This window comes from Cyphomyrmex costatus, unplaced genomic scaffold (assembly GCF_001594065.2).
Source record: "Cyphomyrmex costatus isolate MS0001 unplaced genomic scaffold, Ccosl1.0 scaffold396, whole genome shotgun sequence".
NCBI lineage: Eukaryota > Metazoa > Arthropoda > Insecta > Hymenoptera > Formicidae > Cyphomyrmex > Cyphomyrmex costatus.
The window spans coordinates 10,714-37,512 of record NW_017278163.1 but is presented as its reverse complement, the minus strand read 5'-3'; the positions used below and the strand labels follow the sequence as shown (position 1 = coordinate 37,512).

Sequence of the window (26,799 nt, the reverse complement as noted above, 5' to 3'; positions counted from 1 at the left end):
TATATATATATACGGAAAAAAATTTTTTAACATTAGTCGATACAACAATCTCATTGAAAATAATCTTGTTAATTTAATGACAATATTAATGAAATGAATACGTTATGCTCTTGTTTTAACATAGTTATTTGTTTCATTAATATGATCATAAATAAACAAGATTATTTTCATTTAGACTGTTTGTTGACCACTCGAGTTAATACATCATTTTTAAAAAACTAATGTAATTCTTGAAAACAATAGATATTTAAAAAAAAAATTAATATGCAACGTGCCATAATAATTAATCATTTTTTAAGTGTTAGAAAATAACAATTTTCTAATTGTTATAGGACGTTGGGACATATTTAACTATCTTACCTAGTATAACAGAGACCGCGTTATGAAAGCTGTGGCGACCGAATTTGTCGTGCGGCTAGTAATCCATTAATTCACGAAATTGTATACGCGCATGTGAAGATATATAGCGTTACACGAATATCAATCAACATTTATACACGGTAACACGAAATTCGCGAATTAATTTCTGTCAAAGAATCATGTACCGCACCATATGTGATTTATCATCAAAATCTTTAGCTGAAACAAAATATTTCTTGCTCTTTTATAATGTAACATTTTTTTGTGTATCTTTACGGAAGTATAATAGAATGTATATTTAATGTGATAAATTGTGGGAACAATTGACTCATAAAAAATAAGGAAGAGAGACAAATGGAAATTTATACATTTAAAATTTTAACACTCTTTTAATTTGTAAATAATCATGAAATGCTAATATTGATTACATTTAGCACATAATGATAAATATTTATCATTAAATGAAAATGGAGATGTAAACTTTTTATATATTTCACGACAAACAATTATATAATGAGTTAAACTGTAACTGTTTTAAAACATCTTACTAAAGAAATTTAAGTAGTGAAGGAAGACGTTTGAACAGCCATGAATTTTAAAACATACAAATTAGTTAATCCTCAAATCTCTTTGTGCTTTATTTAAAGTAATAGAACGATATTTAAAAAAAATTAATTCTTTGTTAACAGATTGGGGAAAAAATAAATACTTTATTAGATGGTTCAAGATAAATTAAATTTAATATTTCGTTGTGTCATAGAATGGTGGCGCCAAGGATGGTTACGACATGAATCTTGGCCCGGCATGGCAGAAGGGCTATACCGGCAAGGGTGTCGTTGTTTCTATTTTGGATGATGGCATCCAGACCAATCATCCTGATCTCGCGCTCAATTACGATCACCAGGCCAGCACGGATATCAACGATAATGACGACGACCCGATGCCAAGGGACAACGGTGACAACAAGCACGGTACTCGATGTGCCGGTGAAGTCGCCGCCGTTGCTTTCAACCAATACTGCGGTGTTGGAGTGGCTTATAATGCCAGTATCGGAGGTAATGTCATTTGGAGATTAAAATAATCTCTATTGATAGGGATAATAATCACACATAATTATAGATATTGATAATGGAAAGGAAAAGGAAATAATAAAATCATAAAGCTATTTCGACAAGATCATATGGAAAAGGAAGTTTACATCAAATCAATTGATAATTTTTAATTATTTCGAATAATCATTTAGAAAAGGAAGTTCATGTCGATTAATTACGTGGTAATTTTTATCATGGAAATTTAAATTGGTTATACATATATGTGATCATTGGTTATATATGTGATCATTAAAATACCCACAGTGGTCTATTAGAATGGATGTTAAAATATCCACGACATTTTGAAATTGGTGATATTTTAAAAGAACTGACTATTTTGAGGAAATGCTATTTCCTCATGGAAATGCTATTAAAATCTATAAATAAAAGTCTATTTCCACCGTTTTTGTTCGTGTTAATATTTGATTTTGTTTTTTTTAATATGTAACAGTTAATATTCTAATTTTATTTATTAATTTATTTTTAATGATGTTATAAGTAACATGATCTAAACAGAGATAAGGAATTTCTAATATAAAATTATTTAATGCGGAAAAAGCGTGTAATTTTCTATTCATAAATATAAGCAACTTATAAGATATCGATTTTCTAAAATTTAAATTTGTTGTCATGTTTGATTATATCGTTAGAGTTATATACAAGAATTAAATTATCTCTCTCTTAAATTACAGCCTGTATATCTTACAGCGAAAATTGAATGAAGTATATAAGCACATAATGTATAACGCATATATGAGAGAGATCAATATTTCCTTTTCCTTATACTCCTACGTTTGGTAAACTAGAAATTGGTGGTGCCGTTTTATGTTCTGATGGATTTTGTTGAAATTTGAAATAGGTTGTTACTTTCAGGTATGTTGGTATTTCCGATGATGAGAATGCGCTCATCTCAACTTACGTGTACAAACGTTGACGATGGATTTTCTCGAGCACAGAGATATACCAAAATCTTTTGTCCATTTAATTTTCAGAGCAACGTGAAACTTGATGGTTCTTGGATTTGATTTTACTCTTTGTATATTTTAGCTTTATTGTCTAACATCCAGATACATTGCGAGGTGTACTCGCCATTCATTTTCAATGTTAATTAAAAAAAGATGCACGAAATTGAGAATCTCTTCCGTAAAAAGATGATTAGAAATTTATGCGCGCGTTACATTAATCGCCGCTGAGAAAGATTGACGATAATTACGAGTTCGCAGTATATTCGAGCTGTCGTTAATCTTACATCTGCGAAAGCGCTTCTCATCGATGCCGGTAATCACTTAATGCGCGATTTAAGAGAGACAGGCTTTCGCATCGTTGTCTCGAAGACGGTGTTTATCTTTTCTTATGCCGACTGAGCGAATCCTCCTGGGATCGTTCCAACGCTGACTTAGCCGGCGAATCGTTCCACGGAAATAAATAGTGCAGCGACCGCTGGGAATGTCAGGTCTGGTGGTGGTCGCTTTATCGTCTCGACCCGCTGAAGAATAGGCCAGGTTTTCCGGGCGCTCGCAGCTATTCCCGACTCGATGCTATCGAGCTGTATTAATTCCGTTAACCCACTTCGAAGCGAAACGAACGTCCGTAAGCCGTCGGGGCTTACGACGAGTGGAACAGAGTGAGGCCGAAATGATAGCGTGGAACGATACAGCGTTAACCGGATATTGAATTCGAGGAATTGATGGTCGTGCAAGCGCGCTGCGCAGCGAAATTAGAAATTTCGATGCAGCATCGACAGGAAATTTTGTTAGAGCCGCGAGACACGGTGGTTTCCGCGATAATTAACTATCGTTTGCCTACGGAACACTTTTGCACAAGGATTAGTACGTGATGGAATTTCGTGATAGAAATGTAGAAATTGTCAGTTATTTTCATCCTGCAGAGATTTTAACCGGGTACGATTTGGAATCTCGATAAATTTGACTTGGATTATTAAATGAGACTAACTTAATTTGCTTGAGGTTTATTAGAATGTTTGTTCATTAAAAAAGAGATTGAAACGCCATAAACAGGATTTTAACCGAATCAACTTTAATTGTATCAGTTAACTCAATTTTAATGTAGCACACACTGAGAAAAACTTTTAATTAAAATGGTCTTTAAAAATTACCGAACCAGTTATTATAGATTCTGATTAATCAGAATTATGATTATCATGATTGGACATCTGGTTATCTCGAATAGAAATTGTTCTCAGTGCAGTAATTAAATAATAATTATACTTGTAAATGTAACGAGCAGAATAACACAAATAGAATAATTCGAATTAATCTGTGTCTCCCATCAGATGAATTTATACAAATATTTAGTTATGCAGACCTTAAGAGCTGTGGAATGCATGGACAGAAAAACAAACGAGACAAATAGAAAATTATAATAGTTAAAATCACGCGAGTATATTGAAAATATTTGTCATAAAAATTACTTACATAAAACTATTTATATAAATTATATAAACTTGATATTAAATTAAATAAATATTGGAAGGAGAAAAAGAATCAAATTAATTGCAGAATCGGAATACGTATTCTGCATTTCCTCTTTCTCTATTACTTCGAATTCTCGTTGCTCGTCTCAGCTAGCTTTAAAATCGATATTAACAATCCGCACACGACAATTCGTGAGATAAAATCACTGCTCACACAAGAAAAGGAAAGAAGAAGGACTTGTTCACGCACATATCTCCCGTGTTCTCAGGCGTGCGAATGCTCGATGGCCCGGTAAACGACGCCGTCGAGGCCAGAGCTCTGGGATTGAATCCTGATCACATCGACATATACAGCGCCTCCTGGGGTCCCGAGGACGACGGCAAGACCGTCGACGGTCCGGGCCCTCTCGCTAGGAGGGCGTTTATTTACGGAGTGACGAGCGTAAGCTACATATATCGCCTACCTTCTGCGCGTCCGCGAAGCGAGAGGATCAATTTATTTTCTGTCGCAAGAGCTTTTCCCTTGACGTTTTATTTTATTACTTCGGGAGGATTTAAAAACATCTTCTTGACGTACGTCGAAATAACAAACTTAAAGTAAAAATTATGGATTATAAATGAATATTTATGTTACTATCGTATACATCATGTTTGAACATTTGTTTGTCGAACTAATAGCCCGGATATCATCTTACAAAATATGAATTTTGCACAGAATTGTAGAGAAAAAATTTCAACTTTTGTTTAAATTGGTTTAGTTGCATGTTAAATTATTTTTTCAATTAGAAATAAATATCAGTTTGTATCAGAAAAAAATTTGTTAGAAATAACAGCGTTATAAATTGCTTTTTTCTATTAAAATTGGTTGTCCATAAGTTTTTCGCAAAGTAAATGATATTGTACAATATTAATTGAAATAACTTTCTATATACACCTTATGATTTTGTTAAGATAACTTAGTTTTTAAACAAATACTAATTGAAATGACATGAATTTAATAATATCTCTCTTTCTCTCTCTTGCACAGAATTTATTTTATATTTAATTCCATTTGTCAAAACCAAATATTTCTCTTTATTTATAAAAATTTAAAAACAAGAATATAATTATTATGTTTATATTTCGAAATTATAATTTTTATGATACATTAAAATGATATAGCTATTAAAGTTATTATCTAATTATATTGCTTAAATATTTTTGTGTTATTTCATAAAATCATACACGCATCCTGTCGCTTTGTCGGTTGTTGCTTCTTTCTTGAACATTCGCGGTATTCTTTTTTCTTCCCACGCAGGGTCGTAAGGGTAAAGGTTCGATCTTTGTATGGGCGTCTGGTAACGGAGGTCGACACACCGACTCGTGTAACTGCGACGGTTACACGAACAGCATTTTCACGCTGTCGATATCAAGCGCAACACAAGGTGGTTACAAGCCGTGGTACCTCGAGGAGTGTAGCTCGACCTTGGCATCCACGTACTCGTCGGGTACACCCGGCAACGACAAAAGCGTCGCTACCGTGGACATGGACGCCAAGTTGCGTCCTGATCACATTTGCACGGTGGAACATACCGGGACATCTGCCTCAGCGCCATTAGCTGCCGGCATCGCTGCCCTCGCCCTCGAGGCAAATCCTACGTTGACATGGCGAGACATGCAATATCTAGTGGTACTCACCTCGAGGTCCGAGCCGTTGAGCAACGAGCCCGGCTGGATACTGAACGGCGTAAAGAGAAAGGTCTCCCACAAGTTCGGCTACGGTTTGATGGACGCGGGCGCCATGATCAATCTAGCCGAACAATGGACCAATGTACCGCCCCAACATATCTGTAAGTCTGATGAAATTAATGAGGAGAGACCGATCGATCCCACATATGGGTACACCCTGAGTGCATACATGGATGTCACTGGATGCGCTGGATCCTTGAATGAAGTGCGATTCTTGGAGCATGTACAGTGTAAGGTAAGATCTCACGCCGGGAAAAATCGTCATTGTATAATAGTTTCAGAATATCTAATAATAATTACGATAAATGAGAAGAATAAATAATCTTAATTTTACCCTCAAAAATCAAGGTGATGTATGTATTATATATCAAGATTACTTATTGACTCACTCATGTAGTTTAATGAATACTAAATGTAGTAACTACTATATATATTTAATAGTTAATCATTTATCATTATCAACAATTGTAACTTAGAAATTACTGTTTTCATGACACTTAAAATCACTTAAATTTTTTATTGTGAAAAAGAATAATTAAAAGATTTCAGTGCATCATAATTTACGTTTGTTATTTGTATATTAATTTAAATCTGCTAAATTTTAATTCTCAATCGTGAAATAGGTTTCTCTAAGGTTCTTCCCTCGAGGAAATTTGAGGCTCTTATTGACCTCGCCAATGGGCACAACTTCAACGCTATTATTCGAGCGGCCGCGCGACGTTCTCAGTTCAAACTTTGACGACTGGCCCTTCCTCAGCGTACACTTCTGGGGTGAAAAGGCTGACGGTCGATGGACTCTGCAGATCATTAATGCCGGAAACCGACACGTCAATTCACCAGGCAAGTCCTTTCCAGCTATTTCTTATTTTTTCTCATGTAAATACAATTTGTATAAATTGCTTCAGATAAATAAAATATTTGTTTTTAATTGCAAAATAGAATTTTTCGTTTTTTGTATATAATATCCAATCATTTTTGTTTTCACTGAATATATTCATCTCAAATTGATATTGACATTGATAGCGTCACTATTGATTAAATGCATTGATATAACTATTATTGTTTCAAACTACAGGAATACATATACATTTGTCATTTTTATATGAAAAAAGTTTCGCGAAGTCCGAAATTTGTATCGTTTTTAACAATTAAAAGTTATTTGTGATTTACGCATTTTTCAAAGTCTTTTCAATGTACCTCGTTATATGAAGATCATCCCGCCATAACCCGGGACTCTTATTATATTGTTACAGGCATCCTGAAGAAGTGGCAGCTGATTTTTTACGGCACATCGATGAACCCGATCCGGATACGCACGCGACAATTTAATCCGGTACATCATTCTGCGTACCTTCCTTCCCATTCCGTGCATTATCCATTCACGGTAGACGATGATCCGCTACAATTGTCCGGTTATCCGGGCAACAGGGACTTCTTTTCTCCGTCTACCTTTCAGAGTTACCAAGGCCCGTACAGCGGTGCTGCGTCGAATCTACAAGCATCTGTCGCAACTCTGGATGGCTCGTCGGCGCCTATCCTGTCGAACCATCTACCCGGCGACGTCTCATCGGCATCTGCCTTCGATTCACCTTCGGCGGCGTCATCCGTGCAAGGGGACGGTTCTCTCGATACCACCAGGAGGATACTGCACGACTGCGATCCTCAGTGCGACGCGCAAGGCTGCTATGGCAAGGGCCCGACGCAATGTGTCGCTTGTAAAAATTATCGTCTCGATAAGTGAGTAAACGAACTTAAAGCTCTTTTGATTAAGACGAAAAACGATTGTCTTGTCTCTATTCAGTAAAGAGCTTTTTAAAATATATAACTTTTAACATATTTTTGTCGATTCTTAAATTTGACATTAGAATAATGTTTATGAAACATTACATGTATGTGTTTTATATTTTAATCCTGTTACGTGATTGTTAGATGCTGGCACTAACTGTATGTGTGTTCTTTATAAAATTAATAAAACTTAAAATATAATTTTGCAATGTCACGAAACTACGGATTATAACGGTAGGAGTATTTGAACATAAAACTACTTGCACTGTTTGAGAAAGTATAAATATTAATATCATTTTATAATATTGATTGAGCTATTTTTACTTTAATTAAAATCTTTTCTCTTTTATTAAACGAATATTTTTTACTATATTTATAATTTGTTTTTCACACAATAGCTCAATGAATCCAACTCATTTTATACCTCTCCATCGGCCCTTTTCATTGAAAACGCGAGGGGTCTCTTATCTCTTTTTCAGTACTTGCGTCAGTCGTTGCCCGCCAAGAAGTTTCCCTAATCAAGGCGGCGTTTGCTGGCCATGTCACGAATCCTGTGAAATTTGCGCGGGAGCAGGTCAAGACTCTTGTCTTTCATGTGCCCCCGCTCACCTTCGGGTCACCGATCTAGCTGTTTGCCTTCAGCAGTGCCCCGAGGGCTATTACGAAAGTATGTGGAAGAGAAAAGATCAATTCGTATTTTTGTATTCGTATTCAAATCTTTTTACCATAATAATTTTGTCTCCTTAAAATCAACATCGAGTAACGCGACGCGTAAATTTGGCATCTTTTCGCGTAGATACCGAGAACAGCACGTGCGTACCATGTGAAGCCAACTGCGCCAGCTGCCAGGACAGACCGGACAAGTGCACCAGCTGCGAGCATCATTTGGTAATGCATGAGAACAAATGTTACGCCGCGTGTCCGCCCTACACGTATGAGACGCAAGATTACAATTGCGCGCCGTGCCATCCTACCTGCGAGACTTGCAACGGCACGGCAGATAACCAGTGCATTGCCTGCCGATCCGGGTTGTTCGCTTTGAATGGTGAGTTAAGCGACGATTTATTAGACCGATAATTAATTTGTAAATGTGATAGTCTACAAAGTATGGATGTTTTGCAATAGCATACAGCATCTATTTTTCAGATAATTGGAAAGATATCTGACAACAGTTGCAAATCTTTTAAGTATTTTATATATCTAGAAAATTTAAACAATTACATGCATTGGAAAAAAATTAAATTTATTGAATTACATCACACACAAATGCAGTATGATTCTTAAATGAAATAAATGTTAGATTTGTTTCATTACGCATATGTGCATCAAAATTTACACGAAAAGATTTAAATTGCTGTTCGATACTCTACGTTACATCCAGTCCAAAATGTTGTAACCATAATTAGTTTCCGCTAAACGGTTTTCTACAAATGTGTCGTAGGCACGTGTCGCGCTTCATGTCCGGCGGGTTACAGCGCAGACAAAAAGCGACGTGAATGTGTAGCATGTCCACCCGGCTGTGCGACCTGCAGCACACTGAGCTGCACCAGCTGCATCGAGAGCTGGAGCCTGAACAAAAAGGGTTTGTGCGCTCCCGAGAGTCGCAGTAATTGTAATACAGGCCAATATTACGAGGAAGGTCAATGCAAGTCCTGCCATTCGTCCTGTGAAACCTGCGCCGGTTCTACGGAGGATCATTGCATATCCTGCCCGAACCCGTTACTTCTGCAGGGCAAACGTTGCGTGTCCCAATGCGATGACGCGTATTACTCTGTGGTGCAACCTTCGCGACCGGTTTGCGTCCCTTGCCTGCACACTTGCAAGAGTTGCGTGTCTCGTCTGAACTGCACAGCATGTCAAGACGGGCTACAGCTGCAAAGCGGAGAGTGCAGATCGTCCTGTGCACCAGGGTAGGATGAGTTTAGGGTTAATAGATTGGTAATAAAACAGTATCGACATATCCTTTTTCATTTTTCTTTTTTGTTTTAGTTATTACAGTGACAGAGGTCAATGTGCCAAGTGTTACTTGTCGTGTAAAACATGCTCTGGACCCAGAAGAGATCAATGCGTTACTTGTCCAAGAGGCTGGCAACTGGCGGCTGGCGAATGTCACCCTGAGTGTCCGGAAGGATTCTTTAAGTCGAACTTTGGTTGTCAGAAATGTCATCACTATTGCCGTACATGCAAGGGTGAGTTACAATTGATCAGTTGTTATCGATCAATTAAATTTGTTTTTCACTTTAACGGGAAACTATTCATTCCAGGCGAAGGTCCACTGGAATGCACTTCGTGTCCACCTCACTCGATGTTGGAAGGTGGACTATGCATGGAATGCTTAGGGGCACAATACTACGATTCTTTGACTCAGCTCTGTAAGAGCTGTCATTCTGATTGTCGCAGATGTACCGGTCCCGGAAAATTCAGCTGTGCCGCGTGCTCGCCGCCACTACACTTGGACAAATTGAACAATCAGTGTGTTCCATGCTGCACGGGCAATGAGAAGGGACCTCAAGCTGAGGAATGTTGTCTCTGTGATCCAGAAACTGGTAATTTTTACATTTACATTTTAATATTTTATTCGTATTACATATAATTAGTAAAATATATGTATATATTAACATCTATTTTTTACTTTTTATCAGCATCTATCAGATTAGTATTTATCAGAGAATGTTTTTCATCAGAAAAGATATAACTTCTTTAAATATACATTTTTTTTTATTTTAAATAATATTTTATTATTATTATTGCTAGATTATAGCTTTACCGTATATCTTCCTATAGTTATTGAAGATATATTTTTAATATTTGTAGGCGGCTGTAGGAATAGCTCGCCGGCTGGCAAAAGAAGAGTACCTGGAACAGAATTCTCAGCCAATGCCGCAGTCTCTGAGACATACAACAATTATGGCGAAACAAGTAACAACGATTCAGCTTCACTCGCCGTAACAGCAGCCACAACCATGGCAGTTGCCATCTGCTTAGCATCGATTGCGTTGTTCGCGATGATATTTGTCGCTCTTCAGGTACATATATATATATAGAATAGAAGATACAAATTTAAAAAAATATACAAAATGGTAGAATATTGAATATAAATTTATAGCTGGAAATGTAATTTATATATAATAACTTTCAAAAAATAAATTTGTAAGAACGAGAAGAAGTAAATGTCCTAATTATTCACAGGCTTGGTCCGGCAGAAGGGAGACTAATATGGGATATACGCAGCTTGCCGTGAAAGTGGAACCGTCCGAAGACGTGGACGCCGACGATTCGACAGAGCTGATGACTTAGACTTCGTTAAAGACAACGTAGCTAATGATCTCTTGTCGAAGAGTCGCAGGGAGATCGACGAATCTCGATTGTGATTGGTTCGCGAGTCAGAAGTTACGTGCTTTTGCATTAGCGAGGTCCAAGGATAGCCCTTACATGTGATGACAAAGAAAATAGGAAAATGGTGGTATATACGTAGCGGGGAGGAAAGAGTTGAAGAAGGAGGAGGAGCAAGCAAAAGAAGATTCGTCGAAAACGTGATAATAGAACTCCGTTAGAGTGTTGTATGAATGAACAAAATGACAGAGGAAAAAAGAAAGAGAAAGAGAGAGTGAAAGTAAGTGTGATTGTTGTTTACATGACCGTAGTACGGTCGCGTGAATGTGCGAATGTACAAGGAATGTGTTTTAACTAGAGATACTTTTTGCCCGTCATTGTTGTCAAGTGCGTCACCGATACCATCATCGCGCACACCAAGATACTTCCGACACGGATAAAGATCCGAAACACGGAGAAAAAGGGTGAAGGACATTATGAAGTGCCTGATTAGTGACACCCTTGTTTCCACACCCTTTCGCGTTCCCCCTCTGACGCTTTGTCCCCGAAGTAATGCCGAGCCTTCGTCGATTATCCCGTCGACTATATCATCATCGCGTGTATTCGCGAGTAAGTAGAACCTCATCCAAGCGACGGATAACATAAATACGTTTTAATCGTTGCGCGTTGCGAGAGTCGAGAGCAATCTAGTTCGTTTAATTAGCATCCTTTAACTGTCTATCGATTTTTTCCTCGCGCAACATTCTTCCTGGCGCAATCGACGATCGAGTTATCGAAAGGACAAAAGCGCGTCTCTTTCTTCACCTCTCTTCTAGAAGGCTACCATCACCCCGTTTAGTAGGGTGAAGGGACATGTACGTAAAGTGGCCTCCGTACATTAGGCTGAACCACGGACCACGTAATCGTAATCGTTAATTGTGAATTATGAATGGATATTGTTATATATTTGTATAAATGATAATAGTAACAAATGAGCGGACAAAGGGGGAGTTATCGCAAGGATCAGGAGGGGGAGGCGAAAGAAACGATATAGCGAGATGAACCAGGAGGGAGACGAAGTGAAGAACCGAAACGGAGAGAGAGGAAGAGGAGAAAGAAGATCGTCGCACGTGAGCTTCGTTCTCCCACTTTAAACCTGATTGTCTCGACTAATTGACACAATTCGCATGCCCGAAAGAACCAACGGACTCTTACTGCGATCACCCAGTTATCCGACGCGTCTGTGACATCAGTCGTCACATTCCAGTACCTCCCAAACTGATACAACACATGCCGTCGATACAAGCAATGCGTTTTATAAACTGTTTGTTGTTATTACTTGATTGTCTACTCCAATGTTTTGTTTAATATTCAATTTTCCGCGTTATTCTTACTTATTTCTTTAATTCTCGCTCGTATCCATCCTTTCCCCGTTTCGTTGGGATCGCATGAGAGGAAGGAAATCGTAAAAAAAAGAAAAAAGAAATGAATGAATGAATAAAAAAAGAAGAAGAAAGAACTATTACGCAACGATCTGCGAATCGATATTCTCGAAAGCCATCGCCCACGCCTACTCGTGTGAATATTGACTTTCTCCTTGTGATTTGATATAAAGCTATTATTGTACTTTTATGATGACCGCGATTATAAATATATACATATATATACACACGTACATAATGCATAAGTATACAAAGCGCCTCCTTAAATATCCTTCCACTTTACTTAGATTTCCTAATATTCTGTTTTCCTGTATCGTCCGGTAAGTACAGCTATAATATTGACTTTAATTACGGTGATGCACGGGAAAGGCAAACCGACCGTAGAAGTCAGGAACGAATGAGATATATCTAAACAGTAACCGAACTCTGCAGCTATTACTTAATGAAACATCAAAGATTAACTTTATGAAATTTATAACCTGATCTTTACCATATATAGAAAAAAAACGAATAATTTTTATTGTTGAACAAGTATCTACTTATTATACAAATATCTACATATTATGAGAGACGAAAAAGTAAAAAAATCTCAATAATATAAATTTCTTTGCGCGATTTAATTATGATGTTTTCTTTAATGATTGCATGAGGAAATAGCAAACTGATTGTCTTGGTTTAACAATAATTAATTTGCAGTTAATTTAAGAATATTTGTAAAGAATCGATTGATTGAAAAAGATTTTAACAAATGTTTTTGATAGAGATCTTTTTTCATATTAAATATTTTTAGAGATAATTATTCATTATAATCAAAATTATTTAAATTTTTTGCTAGAAAATTATTTTATTGACATTATCAATTTAGTTTCGAATCGGGATTCTATACATTTTGCGACGACTACATGTCGAATGCCTAGTTTCTAATTGCGAGTAACTTCCGCAGGTAACATCGACCTCGTTGGACTCTATCGGGAATAAGAATCACGAAATGGAGTTCTTAATTAGGATACGAGAACTACTAAATCGCCGTGTCACGCGATGAGAGAAAACGGCGCACGTCAGCACTGGCAACTCAGTGGAAATTACATTTGGCCGATTATCTTACTTCCCCTCTGACAACTAGAGGGTGAAGCTGTGAATGACACGAGAATTAATCGTCAGCGCTCGCTGACATTCTATTTGTACTCTTCGATTCTCTTGTGTATATTACATCCAGAAGTTGATATAATAGGCGATGAACGATGACAGCTGCGGCGGGAGGAAAAGAACAATGTAGAATTTCAATTTCGTTAAAAAGGAATATCATTCTTTTGCCGGACAACCTTCATTCATTTTGATGCTCGATCATTTTAGTAAAATCACATAAAAGTGAATGTATAAAAATATGGGGCCTTAATAGGAAGCGTTAAACATTTTTAAATAAATTATAATAAGATAAATGTGAGTCAAATAGATAATAAAAATTAAACAGCTAATAAAAACTTACACACAGATAGGTGAGAAATATTCGGCCAAAGCCAATCTTAGTGCTAAATAATATATTATTATGAATTTTTATAATTTTTAGTTCAAATAAATTGTGCGCCGATTATTTGTCGGTTTTGAAACAATATCAAAAGAGATATGATATATATTAATCATTTACTAATATATTATTTCATTCAATTCTGAAATTTGTGTATTTACATTGTATACTTTCAATTTAATACCAATTTTTCAAAATTACAATTTTTGATACAAATAAATGATATTTGCTAACTTTAATTTTTTACTTTTATCACTTTAATTGCCTGGATCTTTTTTTTTTTAGAAACGCAGCAAAAACTGTGAAATTTTATGAAATAGCCAGAACTTTTTTAAATCGCAAATATTTAGCTTTACATCTGAATTTTTAATTAAAACAGAAAAACCGCGAGAGCGTTTGAATTGATTCTCTTTCAAGTCTTTTATTCCACAATTTAATGAAGAGTTCAATGTCTGTATCCATATATAATATATGACGTTAAAAAAATATCTCTAGAATAAATTCTTTTTTAATTATTCTATTTTCTCTTTGCTCACAAAGTAAACCTATTGCAAAATCATAAAACTTCCGTATTACTTCCACGGTTACAAATATCCCGACAGGATACCCAAAGGGGACAGACGTGGTTGACGTTTCTTTTAGAAATATTACCAAAATTCACGCATAAGTGAAACAGAGATAGAGAGAACGGAAGTGGCTTTAATCAAAAGTTGACCTTTCCCGCCGCTTCCAAATTGCCTATTTCCATTGCGCCGTTTTTTCCAGCTGTTCTTGCGAAAAAGGACGAATGCAAAGCTATATGCGAACCCGACGGACCGTGTCCGAAGGCGGGAAATAAATAAGCTTTCCGGTGTACAAGTGCAAGTGTTGCAGCAAAATAAAAATGGGTAGTCGGAGGCGATTCAACGAAGAGGGGTCAAAGGTGAAAAGGTGTTTCACGTGAGGTGAGAGACGAGAATAGGCTGACCAGGGTAAAAGACCGATGTGGCGCCTCAGGCCAAAAGTTTTTCTCGATAAAGCATCGAAGAATAAACAAGGTATTTGTCAAGAGTTTTCTCCTTCCTCTTTTTAGAAAAAGAATATCCCTAAATCTAAAAATTCTTTCCAAATTCGCGAGTAAATGGTTCTAATAAGTTTGAATACGATCATCTTATTAATAGTAGTTTTCTGTACAACATAACAATAATATTACTGCAACGTTTACAAAATGTTGGAACGTTGCAATGTTACTGAAATGATCTTGGAAATAGCTGAGTAGTTTAAATGTAATGTGAAAAGCAATTGCAATAGTTAACTTTGATATTAATAATAAAAAAAGTTGAAAAACTGACAAAAATTATTAAAAAGTATATATTTATTTATAATTTATGTAAAATACTTTTTTAAACTAAACGATATTTTAGGAACTCTTACTGAATGCAAACATATCCTCTAATCACTAATGCAAAGATAATCCTATCCTCTGTAGCAGTAAAAAAAATCTCAAAATGTACATATATATTCATTCAATCTTGCGTTAGAATTCGCATTGTATCGTCACATAAATAAAACGTGTACAATATTCAACAATAAAAACGAAGCATTTATATAATTCGTTGTCACGAATAACAAAGCAACCGATACTTTTCAATGAAAGCAATCGTCAAAAAATATTTTTCCGAGAAGAAAATCGGAAATGATAATGGCACCGCGATAATGGGACGTCGCACACAGTTCAGAGAGGAACGCGGCAAGAAACTTTGCGAGAACGGAAAGTCGCGCAGAAAAGGACGACACGATGGAGCAAAGGGAATAGGATTCGTCTCGGGAGCGGGTCTTAGTCCTTTTATAGCTACTCGCAGGGAGAGAGAGAAGATCGCATTTACCGTCGGCGTCAAAGCTCCACCATACGGCGCCGTGCTTGGAACGGAAAATCGTAAAAACTCAGCCGCAAGAAACTTCATACCGCGATGTTCCCACCGAAGGGACCCGAATGTCGTCCCTTCGTCTAATACCGTCCCCCGTAATTCCGATTTTTGCGTGTAACCAGGCGGAAGCGCACAAATCTTGCTCCTCCGGTCTGTGTGTCATAAAAGAGAGATTATTTCAGTTCCCTTAAATGATAGAAATTGAAAAAAACGACTAATTTTTCTTACGTTTGAATGATTGGGTACGTTATAGCTTTACATTAGCTTTTTGTCATTAAAAAGGAAAGTAACGTTATTTTATTGTTGCTGAAAAAGAAGCATTAAAATTAAATAAATTTTAAATAAGAAACGGAATATAAATAGAGTTGTATAGATATTATAAAATATATTTACTTAAATTAGACACAATTAAGACAGTAATTGATGTAAATGTTCTATATCCAATGAAAAATAAATTAAAAAAGAGTTACTAAAAAATAATATTTATTTTCATATTTTAATATTTTATTAGTGCTTTCTTTTATTATTGTCCTTTTCAAGAAAATACGATAAATTAAATGTACTTTTTATACTAAAAAAAAAAGCCAAAGTTGTGTAATTAAATCAGAATATAAATAAAAACGATCCATAAATGAAATTATCTTTTGCATTTATTTTTATAAGAGATATGAGAATACTTTATTTTAGCATCGCCGTCGTTTCTTTTTTAAATACAGTCGCGCAATTTCTAGCATTATTGTTTGTTTTTAAAATTACCATAAAATATCATTGTATCCCTTTTCCCTCGCTCGTTTCCAAAACTCATTTCGCTCAACGTTTTTTGTTATCCCCCAAGCTCTTCGTATGTTCGATCGCACCGTTCGTTATTTCGCCGTAATTCGATCGGCTATAGTTCTTCGTTACTATGGGAACGACTCGCTCCCGTGTATAGCCCTCTTCTAGTACACAGATAAATCATAAAACGACCGTCTGTCGTTTCCGGCAGGATGGACGAGAATCGACTTCCCCGGGTCCAGGTGCCATAAACCTGCCTCCCACCCCGAAATAACGTCTCGTCCCGAACTCGTTACCGTTGCACGGAAGAGCTGAGCCCTCGTTGGCTGTCGGCGTTCATCCGTAGCCATTTCCGAGCCCCCGTTGACGTACGCACACACGTTTCGGGTAACGCCAATCGAGATAACGGGATAACGCCGTAAATTCGCCGGCGATAATTCGCGGCGGGAGGAGGGAGGTTGGGAGAAACTCGCGTCTACTTTTATCAGTGGCCCCGATGCGCAACGGCGGCGCATCGTAAGCGGATATCGTAAATTCGCAGTCGGCGAATATGCTCCCCGCGTATGTGTCACAGTGGTTATCAGTAGTGTGGCTGTTACGAACAATTTAACCCTAGACGATACCTTCCCGATACAGAACCGTTTATCCACATGATGGTTTAATACGTGCTCCGTTATTTCTTTTTCCCTCTTTTCTAATTATTTAAAGCTCACGAATATGCCATGTTCTTGTCTTGAAAAATATCTCTTAATTTTTACCGTTGTTATTTTTCACCGTATAAGATATTCCTGAGATTTTCTTGAACGTATAGATTTCTGTCTACAGCACTCAGAAAGAAAAATATGAAATCAGAGAAAATTAAAATATTAATTTTAACAGAGAGCCAAGAGCTGATCTGTAATGTAACATGAACTGAAGATCATTATTTCTCTAATTGTCAAAAAGATACATTTTTTAAAATTAAACACTGGTCTGACATTAAATCAGTTTCAATTAAATAGTGAACCGATAATAAATCAAATAATATTTTGTTACATTTTATTCATGAAATTTATTAAATTTTTCAAAGTTTGTAAAACAATGTACAGTATAATTAAAAGAATGAGAAAGGGAAATCGGACATAAAATGTTTATATTTTGTATTATCCTTGATACACATGTACATAAATAACTTTTTTTAGCAATTTACTTTTTTAAGAATTCATTAAACACATCAATTTCATGAATAATTCTATATTTTATATATGTACATAAATAAATATATATAAAATTTTTTATGTACCTAATGTAAAATTTATCTTATCAGCAAAGACAATTGCAAAACAGTTTATAAAAATATAAATTATTAATTTGGATTAAAGCATTCAGTTAAAACATAACATTTCGATGATAAATTCTACAATGAAATGATGAGAAACTATTATTCAGACTTATTACTTTAGTACATTTATGTTTAACGATCTTCGTTTTCTCGTAAATAGTCAACTTTCCGTTTCACACGAGAACAAGCCGAGTAACGGAATCAAAGAAAAGTCAAAGGAAGAAACAGTTATTATTGAGCTCGAGTTCGGTCTGATCAAAGCGCAAAAGAGATGAGGATATTTTCGTTTGCAACGGAAAAGCTCGACGTTCTTACCATCGCATGTTCCCTCACTTTGCAGGGAGGATACTGTACTTCGACCATTTCCTGTGATTACAATTTTCCTCTTTTCGTTACAGACGTCCCACCGGATGGTTACGCCATGTCCGACTGAACATTTCAGACGATCTCCGCTTTGAAATCACCTCTAACTGGACAGCGATTTTCCTCTCTTACAATTCAGCTGGCTTGCCGGAATAATAACCAGCGACGAAGGACCTTTTTGGAAAATATGCTCGAACTATCCATTGAAAGGATTCGTATGAAGAGGGGTAATTCATGTTCTATTAAGTTAACATAATACAATAAAATAAAACATATAAATTTAGTACTCTTGTCGCTAATTTATTTTGCTTTACTTGCGATTTTATTATTTTACTCGATTTGTGTATGTGGGTAAAAATAGTGACTCTGTTAACTTAAGTTAGAGTTAGCACAGCTACTGAAAAAATTAGAACAAAAAATTTTTTGTATTATTGTTAATCAGTTGCTTCATTGACAAGTTGGTTAAACAATTTTTAATTTTAAAAAATAATCCCCCAACTATCTCTCTCTTGTCCTAATAAAATACTATACATGATATATATTAATTTCATTAAATATCCATGGAGAGAGAGATTATATATTTTTATTTTATTATAATAATATAATATTTTGATTAAATCCGATTTTGTTGTTTCATCATTAATTTCTGAAAACAATCCTCAGCTACTCCACATCAGCACACATTTTAGATTTGCAAATTCAACGAAAATTTTCAGTAAGTATCTCAAGCATGGTTGCTAATCTCTCCTGTTTTCCAAGCCTTCTGACCGAATCTCCAGCTCTCTGGCACACAGTAAAAATCTCTGACTATAACCATTCAAAAGCAGAGTGTGAAGATTACTTTTTTTTTTACTAAAATGCAGAATGTAAATTAATTATTAGAAAAACTATTCATGTGATCCATTAAGTTTGGAGAAAATTGGGATTGTTATTGATTGTGAAATATATAAATGTTTTTTTAAGTTTTGTGTCGTTTAAAACATTTATGTGCTGAAAGAATAATAAATAAGTAATAAATGTAGAAAATGTTTTTTATTCACATAAATACTATTTCAAGGGTCTTATATTTAAAGCTCTGGGTAAATATTTTGAAAAATAAATAGATATAAAAAAAGTTTTCATATAAATTTGTATAACTTAAAATCATATGTAAATAATAGTAAAATTATATTTTTAAACAGTTTTGTAACTTTTCTAGAATTAAAAGATATCGTATTTAATATCTCATCCCCTTACTTTAAAAGTGATACAACTAGAAAGATATAATTTGCAAGTTATTACCATAAATTAATTAGGTAAAGATTATTCTATAATCATCAAAAGTAAACTAATTTAACTTTACAGTTACAGTTTATAGGATTTCCATCCGCTAAATAAAATAATTATGTCGCTCTTAAAGTTTCAAAGAGACCATAATATCCTCTAGATAGACTCAAGAGTGACATATTTTGATTTGTGTAGTTTTTATAAATATTATACATAATGAAAATTCTTTTATAGAGAATATTTAAAGTGAAAACAGTTTTGATGATGGAAGTTTAAAGAAGGAATTGTTTTATTTTGATTTGTTATTTCTGTAGTTAGATCGAGATAAATATATATTAACTAGTTGAAGGGTGATATTTTAAATTATGTTTATTATTTTATAAATTATACATAGTTTTCCCTTTTTCTCAAAAACTTAATTTTTAGTTAATTGTGTTACTTTTGAAATAAGAAAACGATATCGTGAGTCAATTCGTAATCTGTCGCTTACCCAAAAATACTTCGTATGTTTCGTTTCATTGATATAAAAATTGAAATTTTAAAACCGATGCTCGAACCTCGTGTTTTGTCTACGTCGCGACTATTCATTTTTTTCTCGAAAAATGTACTCGTATGGATTTCCATCGGATTGCCTATACTCTACGCGATCGCACGTCTTTCCAGCCTTCGAAAACGGGTATCGCATACGATCGAATGTCAGAAGTGTCGAATTGAACAACGGGTGATGTGTGCCCATTATTCTATGCGAAGTTTGAAAAATGATGACTATGAACAACGTCACAAGTGAAAACACGGAATATATAGTAGGTATCTCTAGATGCGTCCCGTTTGGCGTATCAGCTTTAGCATCTGTCGCGCTTGCCAAAATGTATGCACTTCATGTATTTAAAGGGTTATTATGTTTTTTTAAAAGAACATATTCTCTTTTTAAGATCGTATAAAAACTTCCGGTCATTAATTAACATTTTATATTAAAAAATATATAATAATAAGAATTGTATGTTAATATAAATTATATTGTAGAAATTTTATTTTATTAAATACGTACATTTAACAAATGAAAAATTATACACCTCCTTTTTCCGCCTTAGATCATTATTAATATATAAAGTGTATTGAGGTGACCAGCGAGTCTCATTCCTTCGAATAGCTTATGCTTCTCAATTGCATGTTTTTCTATCGGGAAAATCAAACGACAGGTGATTGTCTCACATGTTTATTAGCACAATCGTCTTATAAAATTTGATAATGAGATATTTTAATTTTTGATTGCGTTCGAAGAATGTGCTATCAAGTATCAAGCCTAGTTTTATATTCTATCCTTGTTTTCGAACCCGTTTTATGTAAGCGATAAGGATACAATAGTTGATATGAGCTAGTGATTTCGATATTTAGACTTCGAAGTTTCGAATATTCCAAGCTGAGACATTAAAATTTTCGAAGATCGATCAAGTTTCTAAGCTTCGATTCTTCGATACTTTAATCGCAGCTTCGAAGAATCAAAATTATATACAATTAATTTAATATAACTAGTAGTAACGGATATGTTTTTATTAATATATATATATTACGAATATGTATATTTTAATTTTCTTTTATTTACGCAAATATATTTTTCAAAGCTTTTAAATTAACTTTAGAACTTTGAAAGCGTCTTAAACTTCGAAAGTTCAGAATTAACTTTCAACATTCTTTCGAAGTTTCGAATTTTCCAAGTTGTCAAAAATAATAACACTAATTCCGATAGCGCAGTTTTCGAACGCAGCATGTATTTCCTAATTCGTTCGCTGTACGATTTATGCATGCCGCTCGAGTAATAGTGGTAGTGCAAGTGCATTATAGAGAGTGCGTTTCGCTTTACGCGTGATATACCATACACATGATGTTTAACACTCGTTGAACAAGAATAAAATAACACATCATGCGTAAAACGGAATGCATCCAGGCTGTGTTCCAAAATTCATTTTCAACCTATGAAAACCTATATAATGTACGTAACGTAAACTATAGACCTTCAGTGCTGGCGGCTACCAGTGAATTTTGGAACACAGCCAGAAAATTGTTCAAGTGAAAGAAATAGTTCGAGTGTGTGAAGTAAGTGAAGAAGGATATAGGACTGACTAAGAGTATCTATTATAAAGGAAAGAGAGGGAAGGAAAAAGAGTATCCAAAAGCAGAGAAGAATAAGGCGATGATGACGTATCCGCCAATGAGTGAGTTACTTGTTGCATTCCGCTTAGTTTTCGCTTAATTTTCTTGATAATTACAAACAACACGACATAAGCGTACACATGAAAATTATAAGGTATGATTAAGTCGACTTAAGTATTGTTATGTTAGTATTTAGATAAAATCTTTCACTTTTGTTTGTCAAGAGTTGCTAGGATTGCTGTTTTGAATTAGCCAATTGCAGCTTGCAGTCTACGCCGTAAAAACTCTCTCTATCTCGGGTATATTCACAGAAATGCCTTAACGAAGCGACGTTGTGTATGTGCGAATTGCCTGTCTTATCAAAGTGCCAGGCTAACGAAGAAGAGCCGAGAACGCATGCGATAATACGGCCGTTTAAATTCGGCACGGCACCAAGCTGCAATTTTTTTTCACGTCACGGAGAAAATCCTCCTTACGTAAGCAAGCAACAGACATCGCTCTCGAGAAGTATATACGCGAGATAGTCTACCGCGTGTTTCTCTTACAGAGCTCTTGTAATATACATCAGACTGCTAAGCTGTTGAAGTATGAATAAGGCTGGATTAACATGAAATGCAGCAAACGGCTTCTATAAAATAGTCAAATATGTATGAAGTTGAATTTCGTTTTCTCGAACAAAAAGAGATTTTAAGGAATGTTATACATGTATCTATAAATTAATTATGCATATATCTCTATATGTGATATTATTTAATACTTTATATAAATTTAATCTACAATATTACAAAAATAAAAGAAACATAAATTGTATATTGTAATATTTTATATATATACCTATATATATACATAATTTTATAAATATGCATAATCAATTGTTACATAATTTCTTATTTGAATATTTATTGGAGGTATAAAGTTGAAATGAAAGCGTGATATAATTTTTCGTAATTTTAGAATATGGTTTCTCGGAATATGGTAATTCTACTTGCAAATTTATGTACGTGTCTGTGCAAAGTCTGACCGTAACTACTGTCGGCTGCCACTATGACTGTCATATGAGAAATCATGTTTTCGTATGAATTTTTGGACAGGAAGGATTATATCTATTATTATATTTATATATTATATTTATTGTAATAACAAAGATATATCTATTATATTTTTTACCTTAGTCATTAAATATTTGAAAAATTTTAATCATTCTTTTTATAAAACTTTTATAAAATTTTATTGAATCAAGTTTATCATAAATCTTAAACATTTAGTATATTTAAATATAAAGAAATATATTTTACAATTTTTCTATATAATTGCTATATAATTTCTGTATAATTTTTAAATCTTTGATAATGCATATAATCTGTTTGGAAATAACGTTAATGGCTTTATTTATTAAATTGATTAAAATTTATTATCGATACGAATAAAGGTTTATTATTGATTTAATTAGACTTGATGTGATAGATTGTCTCTTAAATTTTTTATCCGCATAAATTCCACGTCGACAATGATTTATTAATCAATTAACAAATATTACTCCACGAATCGAAGGAACAAATCAAATTGCAAATTATATTTGTAATATTCACGCTATGTGTATGTAGTATCATTTTAATATATTATAAAAGATATTATTTTAATCCATTTCCAATAGAAACCGAAGTCGCTGCTACTTTTTTAATTTTTAACATTTAGTAATATTCCAAATTGAATAAAAAATAATTCTTAATTAACTAAATACAGATTCAATCTTTTTATTGTCAAGTTTAAAAATTAATTTAAAATTGTATCTTGAGTTTTCTCTTTTTTACAATTAAAAAACTAATTTGATATTGCCACTTTGTACGATTTTTCGATTTCGAGAAGACATGCATTAATGTACGTTATCGGAACGAACGATCGGAGAACTTTGTTTCTCGGTAAACGCGCGGTGCGCTGTAATTGTATGCCGGTTAAATGAGCTTTCGGCGCTTTCAGTGATTTAAACAGCGAGTTGTTTCGCAACTGCGACTGTGCTTTCTCGAATAGGCGAGCTCTTACAGCAAGATCGAACGACTCGCAAATGGCATTACGCCGGTTTCCGGTGAAATCGGAAGTGCCATTTCGCTCGAACGTTCGTTAATAAGTTTTTGCGACCATTCAACAGACAATTATCTCGTTTCGAGTCTATTTCATCCACATACACTTCTCATTCTCACACCGAAAGGTGAGGATATTAAGCGAGGACGTTGCCATTGACACAGAAATTACCATATTCATATATTAACGTCTGCTCACTTGATTTAATACCTTTGAAAGATACAAGAGATCTGATTTTACTTTTCATTAATTTATTAATTTAATCTGTATACGCTGCAATATTAATAGTTAAAATACCTCTCCGGTTTCTCCATGACAAAAGAAGGACGGATTTATAAAAATTTTGTTTCATCGTCCTACGCGGCTCTGTAAAATTTTCGTGGTGATATGCAAAAACTGTAATGACTGAAATGCAAATGGGGCGTGCGAATAAAAGTGATGCAAATGCCGTTAGTGAGGGGTAGAAGCCGAATTTTCGTTTTAAAGTACGAACATTATGCAAAGGCGCGATCTACGTTCTGTGTAAAATAATCTTTTGCTTTTACTACAAAGCGTTCGCTTTTGTTCGTATTTCAAAGCGTTTGCTTATAAACGTTTTTTTGTCGTCGCTACTGTGATAAGTACCATAAAGCAGTGTGCAGCTTGTGTCATAGACGCTCGTAGAATCATGATTTACAAGCGTATTTATAATTCTGCATGAAATATATATGAGATAATTAATCCCTATTATCTACCATTATTATATTCGTTATTACAACTTATATTTATGTCTTATGAATACATGATATTTGATAATCGTCAAATTTAATTCGATATTATTTACAAATATGATCCCGTAAAAATAATTTTTATTTAATAAAAAAAAAACTTTTATTAATTATCCGTAATCCGATATATTCCGGCAGTTAGTTATGATTATTTTATATATATATATATAAAATACGAATACAACTTGTTACATGCACCAGCAAACAAAGCGAATACAGTTGAGCAAATGGGTTGCGTGGTTTATTGATCGCGTACATACATAGCTCATGATTCATCTACAGCTGACGTGTACCTATGAAGCCAGCATATTATTTCGTAGAGAATTATCGAGAGTATTCTAGCTTTAATTTCGATACTTCTTTAATATTTTATCAAGTATCAAGTAATTCTGATTATATAAACCGATAAAACTTTTTTAAGCTAAATCGAGCTGCCATGTATTTTACTTTCTCTCTTTAGTTTAGCAAAAATTATGTTTTATTAGATATTAAGAGGTTTATAGTTTCTTTTTAAATATCCTTTATATTAACTTTTTATAGCATATGAATAAATACTCATGATCAATCCACTTATAAGTGAGCTTGTTGCAAGGGTTTTAGAGAATAAAATCGTGCATTCCGCGGTGCTTCACGACTCGCGGTATCACCGCTCGCGAATCCAGCGGGTCGCCAGGAAGATAAGTCCGCATAATCGCTCGCTGCGAAATTTATGCGCCTGCCTGACGATAAATCCCACCAATCTAGCGGGATTACGCGCTCGTAAATTAGCGGCGGTTGACACGTCTCCGGTCCAACCGAACGGGGAAAGAAAACGGGTTAAAAATTTATTATTTCGTGCAGATTAGCGTACGATTGTAGTGTGAATGCAGGATGCACATGGACAAATCGTTTGACGAGAAAAACGGCTGACTAAATTATCACTTTCGATTTTGATAGTTTCGAGTCTTCCACATTTATTCGAACAAATAGAAAATTTACTTTGCAAATACACTGAAATAAGCGACAAAAATGCAATTTTTTTATCGAGAGAGATAAAATATCTCCTTTATCATCTTCCATACAGGCAGTGACATTTTTCGATCTTCTTGCTGGAATAAAAACCTCGCCAGGATAAAATGACGGAGTTCTTAGTCGTCAATCGTTTTATCTTTTGCAAAGTGGTTTCGCAAATGGTTTGAGGAAGCGCAGTAGAATAATCTAAGTGCAGATTAGTATTCGATTAATGATCTGAGAATTAAGAGCTGACTCAATTAATCACTGATACTTGACTAAATGTCTAACTTTAATAACGTAATTAAGCTCGATCAAGATAATTACGTACGTCAAAGTCTATATCTAATAAATTCAAAAATTAATAAATTTTCTGAATCATTGCATATCTATTGAATTTCAACTAAAATTAATTAATTGACATGATTAAATTTTAAAAAATCTAATTCTTATTATTATATATAAATAAATAAAAAATAATAAAAATCTTAAAATCAAATATTTAAATAGGACGTTTTACTACAATTAATAATGAGCAATTTTTTATATACAATATTTTTAGTGCTTATTTTATCTATTTACAGTTCTAAAAAAATTATTATACAAGATTAGAAACGATTGAATACATATTTTAATTTTATTTGTGAATACATATTTTAACATTATTGTGTGAAATATTACATATGTCTACCATGTGTTAATCATTTTGTTTTGATCATTGATGTGAATCTGGTGTGTTCAGTTTCATAGAAAATAAAAATTCTTAATATAATTTCATTGTATTTTCATTGTACTGCTTGTTATTTCGTTATACCTTAAAGGATAAAAAATTACTAGGAGATTAGAAAATGGCCAGCGTGCAACTATAACAATTTTTTTGTAGTTTTGATTTGATCCTTACAAACTTCTTTGCAACAATAAATAACTGTAAAAATATGAAAAGATGACTCTTTAAGATCATCATGAGATAGATACATAATTTTTATATTCGCGTATAGCATTAATAACTATAATAATATACCTAAGGGTGTACCATATTTCGTTTCACGCATGATGTGCATAATGCATCATTTATCCTTATATAACATTCGGTGAACAACAAGGATACATGATGCATTATGTGCGTCATGCGTGAAACGGAATGTATCCTATAACAAGTTTCCTCAAATAGCGATAAAGTGGATAAATCGAAATCCAAGCAACCTTTCGCAAGTACAGAGGTGTGTGTGTGTGTTTGTGCGTATTTCGCTGGATAAACTCGATATGAAATCCCAGACTCTCCGAGTTCTGTTCGTAAAGGAGGCGGAGGATTGTGCACACGCTGTATGACGTTTTGTAGAAGGCCGAAACAGCTGTTCCGGTTAGTTTAATATCGATAGCAGTACTATGTTTCCAAGCGACGGCTAGCGTAATACGTTTCATTTTTGCCCGATATAAATACGGTACGTCGACATATCGCCTGTATACAACGAGGACGTGTACATCCGGCGTGCCGCTATGAATT

The 26,799-nt window shown here is 34.5% G+C and overlaps 1 protein-coding gene and 1 long non-coding RNA gene across 5 annotated transcripts in view; both read left to right on the top strand.

The window, feature by feature from the left end:
• Positions 1–12,173, top strand: part of Fur2 (furin-like protease 2) — a 370,418-nt gene extending 358,245 nt beyond the window's left edge. The window contains exons 4-16 of one of the 2 annotated variants that reach the window (XM_018543689.1): positions 1,121–1,415; positions 4,155–4,327; positions 5,183–5,848; positions 6,237–6,453; positions 6,867–6,946; positions 7,070–7,350; positions 7,878–8,065; positions 8,195–8,443; positions 8,840–9,308; positions 9,388–9,587; positions 9,663–9,944; positions 10,213–10,424; positions 10,588–12,173. In XM_018543689.1, coding sequence (XP_018399191.1) covers positions 1,121–1,415; positions 4,155–4,327; positions 5,183–5,848; positions 6,237–6,453; positions 6,867–6,946; positions 7,070–7,350; positions 7,878–8,065; positions 8,195–8,443; positions 8,840–9,308; positions 9,388–9,587; positions 9,663–9,944; positions 10,213–10,424; positions 10,588–10,695 — 3,420 coding nt within the window. In that variant the 3' untranslated portion in view covers positions 10,696–12,173. Of the gene's footprint in view, positions 1–1,120; positions 1,416–4,154; positions 4,328–5,182; positions 5,849–6,236; positions 6,454–6,866; positions 7,351–7,877; positions 8,066–8,194; positions 8,444–8,839; positions 9,309–9,387; positions 9,588–9,662; positions 9,945–10,212; positions 10,425–10,587 lie in introns of both variants that reach the window. The other variant, XM_018543688.1, reaches the window with a different exon arrangement.
• Positions 12,174–16,515: 4,342 nt separating this feature from the next.
• LOC108776933 (uncharacterized) lies at positions 16,516–18,832 on the top strand. 3 transcript variants are annotated; one of them, XR_001940806.1, is made up of 3 exons: positions 16,516–16,745; positions 18,078–18,269; positions 18,759–18,832. It is a non-coding gene; the product is annotated as an uncharacterized LOC108776933 (long non-coding RNA). The 3 variants fall into 3 exon arrangements; XR_001940805.1 differs by having other exon boundaries at positions 16,516–16,919; XR_001940807.1 differs by having other exon boundaries at positions 16,516–16,919; positions 18,706–18,772.
• Positions 18,833–26,799: the final 7,967 nt, after the last annotated feature.